At 38.3% G+C, this 15,898-nt stretch overlaps 2 protein-coding genes across 2 annotated transcripts; both read right to left on the bottom strand.

Moving 5' to 3' along the window:
* Nucleotides 1-271: 271 nt before the first annotated feature.
* On the bottom strand, nucleotides 272-4,326 carry ufd1l (ubiquitin recognition factor in ER associated degradation 1). Its single transcript, XM_026342348.1, has 12 exons — nucleotides 4,181-4,326; nucleotides 3,858-3,990; nucleotides 3,359-3,391; nucleotides 3,143-3,264; nucleotides 2,654-2,784; nucleotides 2,495-2,567; nucleotides 2,329-2,397; nucleotides 2,174-2,242; nucleotides 1,821-1,871; nucleotides 1,608-1,696; nucleotides 1,054-1,138; nucleotides 272-873 (listed from the first exon to the last, which is right to left on the bottom strand). The coding sequence occupies exons 1-12, from the start codon at nucleotides 4,181-4,183 to the stop codon at nucleotides 799-801; spliced, it is 933 nt and encodes a 310-aa protein (XP_026198133.1). The 5' UTR covers nucleotides 4,184-4,326; the 3' UTR covers nucleotides 272-798.
* Nucleotides 4,327-5,935: 1,609 nt separating this feature from the next.
* Nucleotides 5,936-15,822, bottom strand: dhx37 (DEAH (Asp-Glu-Ala-His) box polypeptide 37). Its single transcript, XM_026342853.1, has 27 exons — nucleotides 15,063-15,822; nucleotides 14,731-14,839; nucleotides 14,388-14,557; nucleotides 14,098-14,210; nucleotides 13,637-14,003; nucleotides 13,384-13,532; nucleotides 13,175-13,267; nucleotides 12,873-12,969; nucleotides 12,331-12,444; nucleotides 11,980-12,196; nucleotides 11,512-11,610; nucleotides 11,364-11,434; nucleotides 11,126-11,261; nucleotides 10,961-11,037; nucleotides 10,421-10,653; nucleotides 10,221-10,332; nucleotides 10,033-10,139; nucleotides 9,729-9,917; nucleotides 9,431-9,555; nucleotides 8,938-9,054; nucleotides 8,669-8,841; nucleotides 8,463-8,577; nucleotides 7,981-8,118; nucleotides 7,793-7,887; nucleotides 6,592-6,665; nucleotides 6,375-6,472; nucleotides 5,936-6,277 (listed from the first exon to the last, which is right to left on the bottom strand). The coding sequence occupies exons 2-27, from the start codon at nucleotides 14,831-14,833 to the stop codon at nucleotides 6,201-6,203; spliced, it is 3,459 nt and encodes a 1,152-aa protein (XP_026198638.1). The 5' UTR covers nucleotides 14,834-14,839; nucleotides 15,063-15,822; the 3' UTR covers nucleotides 5,936-6,200.
* Nucleotides 15,823-15,898: the final 76 nt, after the last annotated feature.

Below are 15,898 nucleotides of genomic sequence, written 5' to 3'. Positions count from 1 at the left end.
CAAATGGGCACCTTGCTTTTTTAAGTAATCACACATTGTCTACTTAGAGCTATTAAAGCAAGCAAAACCTTTTTCTGTGTTCAAATGGGCACCTTGCTTTTTTAAGTAATCACACATTGTCTACTTAGAGCTGGATAACCAACCACTAATCACATACTAATTCCTAAGTAAATTAGCCATTTAAGAAAAATGCCATACAGATAAATTCACAATCATTGGGTAGATCATGTACATGATGAAACATTATAGTAATAATCTTTAGCCACAATAATTATTTTTCAAAAAACAGTCCTTTATTTGTCTATAAATAAACCAGGAAAAAAAAACTTGCACATTAACTCAAAAAATAACAGAAAATGTAATTCTTCAAAACAACAAAAGTATAAATCTATTATTGCTCCCATTCATTGTAAAATGGGACTCTGGATAGCATTATATTTAACGTGAACTGTATCAATTCAACAACTGTGGGGAAAAGGAGGCAAATGCTTACCGTCAAAGATAAGACAAATCTGATATAACAATATTTCACAAATTGTTCTTTGTGTTGGTGGGGTGTTGATAATAAGTTTTGCCTGGCTGAAATTAATCACTTAGTACTCACTTAGTAATTTATGCAGCCTCTGCTGAGCAACATTTTACCGTCAAGTTTTAATTACAAAGTATAATCCTACCTCAACAGCAAAAAAAAAAAAAAAAAAAAATTCAAAGGGACAAAACCAAAATTAATCTGAAGGCCTTTTTTTACTTTGCTGTTGAAGTGGACAGTAGATGGTAAGTATGTGCCACTGCCACACCTCAAGGCTTTCTGCCCTTTTTGCGTAGTGACTGTCCTTGTCCAGAGAAGGCAATGAATCTGTTCATCGCATCATCCTGAGAAAAGATATTTAAAAATAATTACGATTAAAACAGTGTGAGTCCTAAATATGGGAACTGAAGAATATAATTGCATATATACATTTCACAAATAAAACTATTTCAGTTAAGTGCTATGGAAAAACTGCACATAAATACTATCAATGAAATCTAGAAAAATTAATTTGCATTTCTTACATCATCTACAATTTTCTTTGGTTGAGGCCTTGAGTTTCTGATGAAGGTGATCCTACCCATTCTGAACTCGTAGTTAGGAATCCCTCTGTGTGACAAAAGATTGCAGGTCAGGATTGATTCACATATTTTATAATGAAACACTTTGAACACATAACATAATGCAATAGTAAAAAAAGAAGCATTAGAAGCCAAGCAGACCATGCTATGTGACACCAGAATAAGATGACATGGACATTGTGGAAGTAAGCAACTAGCAAGAGACTTTCTAGAGAAAAACAGACAAGGAAAACTACACCATACGGCTGTTGTATAGCAATTCTCTAACAAGGTGTTTTTCAAGTACTTTACAAACATAAAACATTGTAGCCTTTTTCATTTGCTGCCACACTACTGTAACATAGTGGTCAACCACATGGCTTCATAATAATAGTCTGTATACCATTCGGCAATAACAGCAAAAACATGAATATCTAACACTATAGGATCAACACTGTCCATCTGATCTGTCTAGCCATGGCACAATGTACAGTTTCAATTTAAAAACATCTTTTTACCTTTTGATGTCACTTGGAGCAAGTGGAGCAGGACTGGGCTCAATCCCTTTTGTTTTACCATCCAAACGATTGCCAGATCCAGTGAATGCCTGACGATTAGAAACACATTAGAAGTTACATAAGCTCCATGCAACTTCTCAGCTCTAACTTTCATGATTGTCAGTAGTCACAAGGACATTTATTTGCCTCTAACTCCTAGTAACATTTACTCACTCTGAATCCTGTGTCCATGTCAGCATAACTGCTGGGATCTCCTTCTTCCTCCTGTGGAGAAATTAGTTTTATCAAATGTATCAAAGTACAATATGTACAGATATCTTGAAAATCTAGACGAAAATACTGGGGTGGAGTATGTACAGTGATGGCTCCAGTACTGTGGAACTGATCACCACTGGGTCCAGGTCCACTCCTAACCTGACTATGTCACTTCTTAAAGAAATTAGTTGTATCAGGAATTTAACACTTGTACAGACTGAGGCACGTGCTTCTTCTTTAACTTTACTGTTCTACTTCTGATTTTATCGTAGTAACCTCAAGTACCATATAGATAAACATTATTTGCTTACTGTTGGTTCTTCTTGGTGCTGAGGTCTCCGTTCAGGCTCTTTGTAACCCAGAGGAGCATCAAAATCCACCTGGCAAACACAGCACAACATATAACTACAATCTTATTTAAACTTAATAAATTACTGGTGTCTGTGATAAAAAAAGAGGATCTTACATTCATATCACACTCAATGATGGATACAGCTTTATCTGGCTTGGTTTCCATTACTCGCAGCTCGTATATCTAAAACAAACAAACAGATTCTGTTAGCAGTGGTATTCAGGAAAAAGAAAATAAACTCACATAACAGTTTAACACTTATCATAATAAACTGAGTTACCTTTTCATTGTAGTTGATAGCTATGACATCACCGGTTGTCAAGCAGGCAAAGTTTCTCAGTGCATTCTCCAATCTGTAAAAATTGACAAATTAATCACTTAAGATAAACATAAATTGTGTAAAAACAGCAAATTAATGTTCCCTGCTAATATTCCTTACACTGCCTTTGGGTTTGTAATGTCCAGGAAGTCGGGGCTCTGTGGCTGGAACTTTGAGTAAGTGGCGACCATGAGGTTAACACTTTCCACTTGGACCAGACCTCCTTCCTCCAGAAGGAGATTCTGCATCATCTGCAGCAAACAAAACAAAGCAAATGTGAGCACTGCCTTGGTTGATACAAGTAAGCTTTAAAAGCATTTAATTATCGGACACAGCTGTAGATAGATTTTCTTCCTTGTTCTCTCAGCCACTGAAAATCCTATATATCAAATCCATCATTTTCTAAATGTCTATGAGCACAATAACTTTTATGTTATTTTTTATTATTAAATACATTTTTCTTTAACTAATATAGACATTTTAACTTTTTGTAAACATCAATATAGTGAAATTGCCTTTCTGGAACTTTGGAACAATATTTTAGTACTCACTTCACTTTAGAGTGAAGTCTCTGTGACAACCAACATTAAACTTGTTATAGTCTCTTACCCAGTGTGGCAGATAGCAGATTCCCTCATCTGCCACAAACTCCAGAACTCCACAGTGTGTCATTCTGTCTGAGTTTTTGTTGGTCAGCTTGAACAGCATTGGATATGTGATATTAAGTCTGCCTGTACAGAGAGTAAGGAGGGAAAAGATAAGAACCATAGTAGTTTCAAACAGCACTATTATTAAGAAAATTAGCTTGCTTCAACTTGTACTTACTGAGCTGGTCGAGAGCTGAAGGCGGCATTATAACTAAAAAATAAGAAGTTAGATATTAATAACAAATAGGATCAAGTAAACATGTTCCCTGCCAGTTAAAGGTTTTTGACCAGTTAATTTTAATCATTGAGTCAGATCTACTCAGAAAGAACATGTTGCCTAGTTGAGGTTGTTCTTAATGAAGACATAAAATATCCGAATTTTGTGTTATTATTTTAGGCCCATTATATTTGTTAATATGACTTAGATCAAGATCCGATCACATTTTATGACAAATTCATGCAGAAAACCATGAACTTCCACTGTATGTGTTACTTATGTAAGTTTTTGTAAATGACATCTCAATCACAACGAGATTTCTTACTAAATAAAGCTAAATATTGTGCAGCATGGACGTTTTCAGTTCAGCTAGTTATTATCTGTTAATATACACATAAAAACTATCTTAACTGTTGGTCTATGAAAGTAGACACACACATTAGTTTACGATAACACTGACTTTTGCCTCCTTTCTCCACGTCGGATCGGTCATTGGGACCTGCCAGCATTGACACGGAATAGCAGCGATACTGAGTGGAAAAGCGGTTCTGAAACCCCCGAGGCATCGGGTGGTCAAACATGTGGAAGGAAAACTGTGGAAAAAGACAAAATCCTATCAATGTAACACATAGTTTGGTCATTTTAATTTCACCATGACGGGGCATTTTTCTCCTCTCGTCTTGTTGTTATTTTGTTAGCCGCTAGCTAGCTAAATTCCGTAAGTACGATTTGTTTTGGTACAAATCTGTCGTCAGCGGTTGATAAAAGCATGGTGCTACTTACCATTGTGACACCTTCGGCTGTTCGTTGTCAAACGACTCAGATTTAAATATTTCTTTCGGTTTTAATGTTTTATATTGTTACATATGAGCTCCGACTCTCCACTGTTGTCAACCTTTCCGGAAGTGTACAAGCTGACAGGAGGAAGTGACGACAGTGGCGACGATAGCCAATCACAGCAGCCCATTAAAATACTCAATTTTATAGCTCGTTTATTCTCATTGTAAACATGACAACAACATCCCTGTGAATTAATGTACCATCATACTGTTTCAGATGAAAAAGGAATCCTCCTTTGGGCTCCCACTAGAGTATTAAAATGAAAGTGCAATGGCATTATATTTATCTCTAGTTAAAAAAGGAGCATTTGCGTTTCATTAAGCTATACCCCACAATTTGAGATTTATAATAATAAAAATCACATGTGGTTGCAAAAGCTTCTTAGGTTTTATTTGATCATATTTTATACACTTTGGCTTTAGCATATAGAAATTACAGTAGTGATTTTAGGCCACCATAATGCTTGGGACACAGAATTGTTATGCAAAAAAAGAAATGATAATGTTTTTTACTTTAGGGACCATGAACACTGGTGTAATTTCTATATGGTTAAATCTAAAATGTATAAATGTGAATGTGCACTTTATGTGAAATTTTAAAATTATAAATCTTAATGAGATTCTGAGAGAGTTAAGATTTTTGTAGCATGCAGTGGTAAAACTGTTATGATTAGAATGTCTGTCATGCAATTCCAGCAAGGAGACAGCTTTTTCTCCCAAATTCATTCTGCAGCATGACAACAACCCCAAGTACAATATGTAGCCAGTCATAAATAATTATCTTGTGCGACAACAAGAACAAGAAGTCCTGCAGCTTCGAGTCAGACTGAGATTACATAAAGAAATCCAAAGAACAAGAGAGTCTAGTTTTAATTGATTAATTGATTTTGGAACAATCTGTCTTGATATACATACCTACAATCCAGACAGATTTTATATTGTTTTTAGGTTAATTGCACTTTATCATAACTGATAATTAAAACTATTTAGCTGAATATTTTTAAAAACAGCATTACTTTTAGTCAATGAAGACTCTCAGTTGTCTAGTTTACATTTACATTTGGCAGATTCTTTTATCCAAAGCGACTTACAGGGGTACAAGGTACAAGGCAAAGGCAGGGTAAGCATAAGGAGGTCTTGCCTAGAGACCCCTACTAGAGGTAGGTCACATTTATTTTGCACAGTAGCCAAAATAGGCAGGTTCTTGGTTGAGATATCCTGACCTTTGGTCTCTGGAAGTCTTCCCCAACACCCAAGACTCACAACAAGGTCCACAGTTAGTAGCAGTTCAGCTCCTTTTAGAATAGCCACTAAATGGATTCTGTGGCGAGTGTAATTTCTCAACTGCTAGTTTCAGAATCATGTATGAATTTTCAGTTAATTACATTTGTAAAATCTTAACTAAACCACCACTTCATCAGACACGCCCTGCCTGTTAAAGGTCAATGTATTTTTAACTCAACTTCACCAGTTGTAATAAAGACAAACAATGTAAAGTTAAATCTGTCAGAATAGTTTCCAGACTTATCAAAACTCCTAAAGAGCCACAGAAGAGACTTTACAGCTGTTTTCTTATGCTGAGAAATATTAAACATGATTAGGAAACTGAACTTTTATGTGTAAAACTGACCGAGTTGCCCTCTAATATTTCCCAGCCACAGTTTACATAATGTATAAATAAATCACAAACCAGAAGTACTCTGAGCCACACAGTCTTAATAAGTCTTATGAAGACCAGATGAAACATGTATGAGAGAAACACACAGATAACAAGTTTAAAAAGTTCTCACAGAAATCTAGTTGAAATACTTTCTGCCTGACAAAGCTGTACAAATCATAGTGTATAAAATAAAGAATGGTGTAAAGGCCATGTTGTGTGATGGTAGTTGCACTTTAAAACGACTGTTTTAAACATTAGCTGAGTCTGAAGAAGCTCATTCTCTGGTCAAAAGTTGAACATATATTTATACAGGAGGCCAACTTTTGGCTGCTTCTTGATGTATGGATTCAGGCAACCACTGGCAGTATGCAGACAAGAGGACTGTAGGGGAGAAAATACACAAGAAAACAATGTGATTAGATGATAAAAGGGCAAATCAAATTGCTCTAAGACAAAGACTCAGACATTAAATGCTCACATTTATCTTCAGTCTTCCAGATGGTGAGGAGAGCATCTCGACAATCAACCCTCTTTGACACCAGCGCTCCCAGCAAGGCCTCTGTCCTCGGCTGCAGCCTAAAGCAGCAAAGTCACAATAGTAAGAGAAAAGTCCTTCGTAAAAAAAGGTTAATAAGAGAGAAAAAAGAAAAACGTCTCCCACACAGAGAAGAGCACTCTATGTGGAAGAAGCTTACTTTGCCCATGTTTTCAGCATGATGGATGGGTTTGAGAGGAGGTGGCTGCAGTTCTTCTTAAGTTTAGGACAAACCTGCAAACCAGACAAAGCAAATGCTGCTATGAATACTGTTCCAGTCAGATCTGATTATTATGTATTATATCTGATCTTTGTAAAGGATAGGAAAGAATTTGAGCTTATAACAAAGGCTTGAGATTTTGATATATTTACAGAGTATATTTTACATTTCAAGCTCATCTTTTTCTCATTTACATTAGCAAAAAAAGTATGTGAATGGAAATATTTTGTCAGTAATGCTGTGGAGTGTCAATGTGCTTCCTTTGTGGTGTCCTGCCATAGACACCCTGCTTGTTCAGTGTTTTACCTACTGTAGACTCATGAACACAGATGTTAGCCAGTTCCAATGATGGCTTCAAATCTTTGGTTTACACTCTGGGTTGCTTCTTTACCTTAGTGTTCGTTGTGTTCTTATGGGCATTTTGAATGGCCGCCTATTTGTTGGTAGAGTAGCCATAGTCCTTAAGTGTCTCCATTTGTAGATTGTTTGCCTAACTGTAATCTGAAGTCTTTGAAATCACTTTGTAACCCTTTCTAGCTTCATGTTAATCAACAACTCTTGATCGTAGATCCTCTGAAAGCTCCTTTTGGCGCGGCATGGCAACATAAGCATATTCTTCTTGTGTGACACAAAATCAAAAAGTTTGAGTGTCAGTCACAGTAGCTCTAGTCCACACCTCAAACTAATGTTCTTAACAGGGCTCCAGGTATGCCAACACCTGACTCCAGTTAGCTTTTTTATTTATTTCTTTATTAAGGGTTCTCATACTTTTTCTACTAGCACTATGAGATTTTTAATTTTTTTTAATAGATTATTATTTGTTCTCAATAAAGACATGAAAGTTCAGAATTTTTGTGTTATTATTTTAGGCACCTTATTTTTGTTATTACTCTTGACTTAGATAAAGATCAGATCATATTTTATGAAAAATGAATGCACAAAACCACTACATTCCAAAAGGTTCACATACTTTTTCTTGCCACTGTATTATAATTATTATTATCTTAAGGGCAAATCTTTTGTTTAAAGTTTATGTAGATATAAAACTTGTCCAAAGATATGGAATGATTCTTACACTTACACTAATAGAAACATCAGTTTGACTAAAAAGAGACTGGGAACTTTGGTTTTGCTGCAGTACCTGTCCCTCAAGGAAAAACCTGGAAAACAGTTTGTAACGCTCCAGGCTGTCTGGATACTCCATCTCCACTGCTGGCAGCTGCCAACCCACACGGACTGCAGGACAAGACACAGGCATTACTTAAATGTAGTCCGAGACACTTTACAGCATAAGCACAGCTCCGGTGCTCAGAGCTTTAGGGAACTTACAGAAGGTGCTCGGGCGGTGACATTTAACAGTGCCCGTGGATGAACAAAACCATGGTGATGGTGACTCCAGAGGGGAGCCAAAGTGACAGTACTGAGGCAGAAGCTGAGGGACCCACTCAGCTTCTACTGCCGACACACCTGATGGAGACAGAACGAAAGACAATTCACCAGGTGAAGCTGGTGAGACTGAAGGAAACATATACTGTAAATGATGAATCTCAGGCAAGTTCTGGAGTGGTGCATGTTTTTTATGAGGCAGAATCATAGATGTTTACTTGTGACACCTAGTGAACATCAGTGAGTGATGATTTGGAGGTTATGCCACACTGAACATCACGCTTATTTGAATCTAAGTCACACCCAAACTATTAATTTCAACCTAACTTTGCCGCTGCCCATATAAAAAATATAATAAAATCCAACAGCATGATAGAAATGCTGTGAGGTTTAGTTATCCCCTGGTTTTTACAAAGCTCACTTACCTCTCATGTACATCTTGGTGGTCTCCATGATTTCCTGGTAGACAATAAACTCTGGCATTTTTTTGAATAGTGCAGAGGTTGGATGAATGAACACCGGGTCATCCATAAGAGGCGTCTATAAATAAAAACAGATAAAGGTGAAGAGATGAAGGAGTGGTAGAACAACATTCTTCTAAATTTCAATTACAGATCTCTGAACAACAGACCTTGTATCCATTCTTCCATTTTGGGTCGAGTACATCTTCCGCATGTACACGCCGTGCGAGATGATCTCCCAGTCCGGCCAGAACAATCTGTCGCAAGCAAATCACCTGGTGCTCTGTTGGTGGAGTCATTTTGGGGTCTACAAACACTCCCACCTCTGGACACACTGTGTTGACTGACAGGAGATAATACAGATTAATTTACATTTTCTTTTATTATGTTTGTGCAGCAGGTGTGTCTCAGGTTTTCTGTTTTTTTTGCATATGTGTACCTGCATTAGTAAGTTGTCCTCTGAGCTTCCGGATCTCCACCATGGCTTTATACCTCAGGCCGTTCTCCTCGCAAAACTTAGGAGTGCAGCCGGCAAATTCACAAGCACCAACAGCACCTGCAGTCACATGTAAATGCAAATATAGTAAAACCGCAAAACGTAACTTTTGTACAACAATTTTTTGTGGTTTTATATCTCAAACTTGTATTTTATTTTAATTACATTTTCAGCATGTGTTGCTAATGCATCTTTCAAGCAGGAGTCCACATTAAACATCAGACTTTTGTGCACCTCAAGACTCGACTAAATTATTCAAACCAAGAGGTTCCTGGTGTTAAGTCACACTTTGAAATCCTACTCCATGCTGAAAACTGGAAGAAAATTGTGTTTCTGAAGCCATATCATGGAGACTCTAAATGCCAACACATAATCTATTTCAGTTTCCTACAGTCTCCAGCTCACTACAGCCAAACCTGAACAAAAGTAGTCTTACCCAGCATGACCATGAGGTCCCCCAACAGGAGAGAGGCTCCTTGTCCAGCCCACAACCTCCTCATTTGGGTCAGCCGAGCCCGACGCTGAGTGAGCTTCGAGCTCTCATCTTCATTATGTGTGGGTCTGAGGTGAGACGAAGATGCAGACATAAAACTTGAACTGAAATATCTATTATGTATTAAAACAATATTCTGAGCTTTTCTCCCCAAGAATAAACTCTGGACCACTAAAAGAGCCCCTGTTCCAGATTTTAGCATGTTTATCTGTAAACAGATATTGTTAGCATGTGTCCTCACCTGTCAAGGTCTTCGAAGATCTCCCGAACTGTCATGGCTGCTACCACAGCAATCACATATGGGAGACAGTCCTGCTGCTTGCCAAGCGCTAACATTTTAGCGTAGCGAGGTGCCACAGGGAATGAAGCCATTGCTCTGCCCAGGGGGGTGATGGGACAGCTCAACCTCGCTCGCTCCATCTCTTTTACACTGATAATAAAATAAAGTTTGGATCATTGAAATGACGAATAATTCAACACTACATGAATTTGAAAGAAAGAAAGAGACCTTGGTAAAGGAGTGGAAAGCAGCAGCAGACAGTTACCTTCCAGTGCGAGGCGGCTCTTTCAGAGCTCCCAATGAGATCAATAACTGCTCTGCTGCAACAAGAGCCTCGGCAGACGGAGGTGTGGGAAAGGGGAAATTCACCACCTGCACAAATAGAATATAATCTGTTTTTATTACTTCTGGTTGATGCAGAAACACCTCCTGTTAAGTTTGAGTGTCACTGACCTTATCTATGTTGAGATCTTTCATCTGTAAGACCAGGTCTTCCACAGGCCTGCAAGTGATTTCTGCTTCTGAGAACAAGCTGAAGTCTCCAAACACTGCGGATGAGTACAACCTGCAGAAAAATCACAGACACATAGAGACAAACGTGTAAATAACCTCATCAAGTAAACTACACTGTTAGACAGTTCCACAGTCCTGACCTGTAGCAGTGTCCCGGCTCTGTTCGTCCTGCTCTACCTGCCCTCTGATTGGCCGAGGCCTGTGACGTCCATGTGACTTTAAAGGATGAAACTCCGGTCACTCGGTCGTAGAAACGTTTCTTAACTCGACCACAGTCAACCACGTACTTGATACCGGGGATGGTCAGAGACGTCTCAGCCACGTTGGTGGCTACAACACAGAGGCGAGTACCAGGTGGAGGAGGCCTGAACACCTGCGGTCAAAAATCACACACACGAACATTTGTGGGTTTTCATACTTTGTTGTTTGTTTTAATGTTTTAGGTTAAATACACTGTTGTTTTTTGGTCAGGCACCTACAGGAAATGGGATGTGTGGGTCCTCCTATTTGTACAACCTGTACTGTTCAGAAACCTGCCCATCTGTCACATTAGAAATTTGAAATCTAGCCATTGCTTGTTTTAATCTTTTGTTACAGTTTCGCCAATCAATAAAATAAAAGATCTCCTCCTGAATCATGATTTCTAATCTGTTATTGTGCTCATATGATGTTAATCTCACCTTAGCCTGCTGCTCTGGGGCCAACAGAGAGTACAGCGGGAGGACATAGAGAGGAATGGACGGGTCAGCCTTCTCCTCTACAGAGACAAAAGACAGAGCAGAGTTCGTCAGGACACTCACCTGACACGCTGAGATTAAAAGAATTTTTCATTTGGAGTAGCTTGCCTGTATCAGCAGGATCGTCTCCGATGTCCAGGTCAGAGCCTTCATCCTCCTCGTCTCCGATCCCCGCTTCCCTGTCTTCATCCCCTTCATCGACCGGCAGCGCGGAGTAGTTATCCAAGTCAATTCGGGGCAGAGACTGCAGAGAAAGATGAAGAAATATATGTGAGGAATGGAGTTAGGTTTAAGGAATATCAAGGCACAGTGGCCTTTAGGGGCATTTTCCTAAAATTAAACTTACAACAGTCTTCTTCTGTTTGGCCTTCTTAAACTTCCTCATTGCCTCTGAGGTGTCGGCTTCCTCATCCTCACCTGAACACAAATACAAAGGTAATCTATAAAAATCCACTTATCTATGTGTGAGGGGGGAAAAGGTGTTTTATACTTACCAGTGTTTGTATTTCCCTTCCTGAAGGGGAAAGCTTTTCTCAGTTTTCTGCACAGAGTGTTAACCTCTACCTGACCAGTCAGAAACACCAGGATCCCACCTGATTGACAGACACAGGATGAAGGTGGATGTGTGTTAAAGACAGTAACAACATTACTCACACACGGTGCTCTCTATATTCAAATCACATTTAGCACAACTACACAGATATCAAAAATGAAACAGTGTCCATCTATCTACAGGCTACACAGGCCAAAACTATAAATTAAATTCTGATTGATTCTAATGATTATTATTAATGAGAATGTTCATTAGTATTAAATGTGTGTTTGTAAAATAAACAACAAACTGGCTGCCCTCGAATGTGCTTTCATTTAGCTTCATCCCTTAAGGTCTCCTCAGTTTAACAGCAAACTAACATTTATGTTAAACTATGAAATCTAATAAATGTGCCTGTGTGTATGTGCACCTGGAGGTAGCATTCGGTGGATCTTGCAGGTCTTGTGGAAGGCCTCTCCGGTGTAATCCTCCAGCGGGGTGCGTTTGTTGAAATGGATGGTGACTGGAAACTGGCGAGCATCCACCTTGATAACAGGCGGAGGCGTCCGAAACAGCTTGAGGTTTTCAGTGAAGTCCTCAACCCGCAGAGTAGCCGACATGACCAGCAGCCTCAAGGGCATACCTCTCTGCAGAGAGACAGTGAGAGAGAGCAGGGCATGTAAACGTGCAGCACAAAAAGATTAAAGACAAAAACTATCTGTAAATCAGCCATTAAACATTCTAGTCATGACGTTTCACACCACAAAAACGTGTTTCTTACCTTGTTTCTGAGTGGGACGATACGAGACAACAGTCCAATGAGAATGTCTGTGTACACACTCCTCTCGTGTGCTTCATCTATGATTATCACAGTGTATCTCTGGAGCAAGAAATCCTATGAGAAACGACATGATGGTGAAATAATTTCAGAGACATCAAAGTATTTAAAAGGCTCATACTGATTAAACGTACAGTGATATATGGTAAACAAGTGTTACTAATGTGGAGAATATGTTTTTAGTTACAGTTTCCACTATTCCATCAATTAGTTACACTAAAAAACGTGAAAGTCACTCCTCAATGCTGGGGAACTAATTTCATTAACAAAACAATGAGGAAGAATAACCTTTGAAATCCATTTTTTTGTGATACACATGAAAGAAACATACTAAAAAGTAAAGTTTCAAAATGATGAAATGAACTATTATGAACGTTGATGTTTTCAGCAACAAATACTGAATGAAAAGTAACTTGCTCATCTTAATGCAGAGTCTATTTAGCAACCAGCAGCGTAAATGACTGAAGAGTTAGTAAAGACGATACCTTCTGAATCTCCTTCAGTAGAACACCATCTGTCATGAACTTGATTTTGGTCTCATCGGTCACATTTCCTTCGTATCGTATCTGGTAAGACACCACCCTGAGCACAGACAAAACATCACAACAGACAATGTTTAGAAAGGTTTAAAAAATATCACTATGTGCAGTATTTCTGTTACCAAGTTCATCAAAAGGTATTAAAAGGAATACTCTTTGTACTCTCAAACGTTATGGATTACAAATCTTTTCCTGACAATATACTGAAATACTGAAATATTATTTGCAGTACTATTGATTTTTGTTACCGTGTGGACAGGTTCATCTCTTTAGCCACTCTGTGCGACATGCTGACAGCTGCTACTCTTCTCGGCTCTGTGATACCAATAATCCCACTGCCACTGGAGGAAAAACATGATTGTGATAAAATTAATCTCATTTCCATTAATGTAAAGCCGCATTGAAGCTTTTTACAACATGCATGTCCAATGGAACATTCAATTGCCTCACAAACTACCTGGCGTAGCCAGCTTCATACAGAAACTGAGGCACTTGAGTAGTTTTTCCACTTCCTGTCTCTCCACAGATGACGACACAAGGGTTTTCTCTCACTGCCTCCATGATGACCTGCTCCTCTGCCAGAACAGGCAGCTTCAGACGAGCCTCCTATAGCAACAGATGGAAACATGTTTAAAGCATCTGCACAAAAAAGTCTTCATCTAGCTGAAAGACTTTGTTGTTTTATTCTCAGACCCATACAAAGAGCACACCTGTATTTCCGGTAATCTGTCAACAGGAATGAAGATAGCCGGCTGTGACAGCTCCTTGTTTTGTTCTGATATCTTCTTCTCCCTCTGTCCATCTTGGTCTGATTTCTTTTTTTCTTCTGTCACTTTCTGTTTGGCCTCTGTCTCCTGACAGGAAGACGTGGTTTCCTTAGGCTCACTATCTTCTGTGGTTTTATTTACTTCATCATCTTCATCTTCGTCATCAGATGAGGCGTCCACATCGCTGCTTTCATCAGCTTTTTGTTCCTCTTCATCCTCCTCCTCTTCTTTCCATTTTCTTTTCCTGTTCGCTCCACTGACGCTGTTAATCTTTGTACCTGAGTCATTGTCTTCAGTTTCATCTGATAAACTAAAAAAAAAAAAAACATGCAAACAATGAAAACATTCCAATCATACTGCTTCAGTGTGTGTGGTGTAGATAGAATACTGTGTTAAGCACTTACAGTTTAGTCTGGTAAAGTTTGTCTCCCGTGCCCAGTTTGGAGGTGGTGTACAGCAGCTTCAGTTCAGACTCTGGAAGCTGCACCTCAGCAAGTTTGTTCAGGATGTCTGCTCTCTGCACAGGACAGACAGTGGGACACAGAAGTGGGGTGTGGTCAAGTTCTGTATATCAAATCTGCCCAAACATTCTTGTCCTATATAGTTCTGGATATCAACAGTAGTGTGATAATAACTGTCCATAGGAAGTGGATCAAACTTCTGTCTGAACCTGCAGAGTCAGGCTGTCTCTCACCTGAGCTTTCTTCTCCTTACGCTCCAGGACTTTCTGCAGCTCTTTCCTCTGCTTCTTGGTGAGAGGCTTTTTGGTGGACAGAGGTGTAACTGAGGCTTTCTTCTTCTTGGCTTTATTGGATGGGAGGACCAATGCATTGCTCTCATCTACACCTTTTAACCGGGCTCCATCTGATAGACAAAGACATCGAGCTGGTCAGGAGACTAAACATAAAACTAATTTACATGTCAATACTGAACAAAGAAGTTTTGATTTCATTAAGCACTGTACTACAGGTGTGAGGTACCTTAATTCAGTATTTTTAATTATTTTAGCGTTTTAAACCATGAAAAATGATTCCTACCTTTCAGTTCCACTACAACTTGTGTTTTCTCTTCATCTGCTGGTTGTTGGGGGTCACTCTGCTGTCTTCCCTTCCAGTTGTGTTTCTTCCTTATTTTCCCCATATTAAACTGAAATCCGGGAATTAATAAATAAAGAAATACATGTTGATATATATATTTATATATTTAGTTTACACAAGCTGACGCTTAGTCAAACCAGAGCTCTAGAGATCTTTTTAAATCCACTTTGGGCTAAACGAAGTAGCTAAGAAGCTAATTTTATCTTTACCGTTACGGCAATAACGCAATTTACAACACAATTAAATATTTATAAATATTATAAAATACATACCTTTAAATTTTGATAGATCAAATTACTGCATTTAAGATTTAAATACTTGACGTTTGAGATTTCAGCCCAGAGCAGACCTCACGTGTAAACACAAGCGGGTCCATCTAGTAAGACTGTCCGTGCTGAAACGTCGTCTCAGCAGAGAGGTTCCGCTACAAGGACAACAGGTTGCTGCTGTGAACAAATACTTTTTAAATTAAAAGCTCGCATTAAAAACCTTTCGTAAATAAAAGTACAAAATTATTAGCAGCGAAATATACTTAAATTTCAAAAGTAACAGGGATTAGGAATGTGTAAAGAGCTATAATGTTTAACCCCTTAGAAGATTTTAATTATTTTATTCAAAAGAAAATGACTGTTTTGCTATGCAAGGTGATTCTATTTTTAATTACTGATTCACATTTGTTTGTTATCAGAAATATTAAGTATTTCAGATGTAACCATTTTTTATCCAGTCTTCATGACATTATTTTTATGTTACTGAAGCTCAAGGGGCTCAACACATGTGAGGATTAATAAACTCTTTCACACACACATTTTACTTTAAAGCATTTGATAGAAAACTGCAAACTCATCTTTTAACTACTTGGATTAAGACAATGGAAATGATGCAGTGTCGTCAAAATGTCAGACTTTAGATAGAAAACAGTTTCTCTGTGGGATATGTGGGTATGTTACTGATGATTAAGTAAAAAATTGCAGTGCAGTAACTCCACTAAGAGTTCACATAATTTTTGTTAGCAGACATCACTTGCAAGTTTTCACTATAAAATATTTTGGTCACATCTATTTAGTAAGTGAATCTAAGTTATCCTTATCAAAAAGGTGAGGAAAAA

Source organism: Anabas testudineus, chromosome 9 (genome assembly GCF_900324465.2).
Source record: "Anabas testudineus chromosome 9, fAnaTes1.2, whole genome shotgun sequence".
Classification (NCBI taxonomy): domain Eukaryota; kingdom Metazoa; phylum Chordata; class Actinopteri; order Anabantiformes; family Anabantidae; genus Anabas; species Anabas testudineus.
Note: the sequence above shows the minus strand (reverse complement) of the source record. Positions and strands in the feature narration are given on the sequence as shown.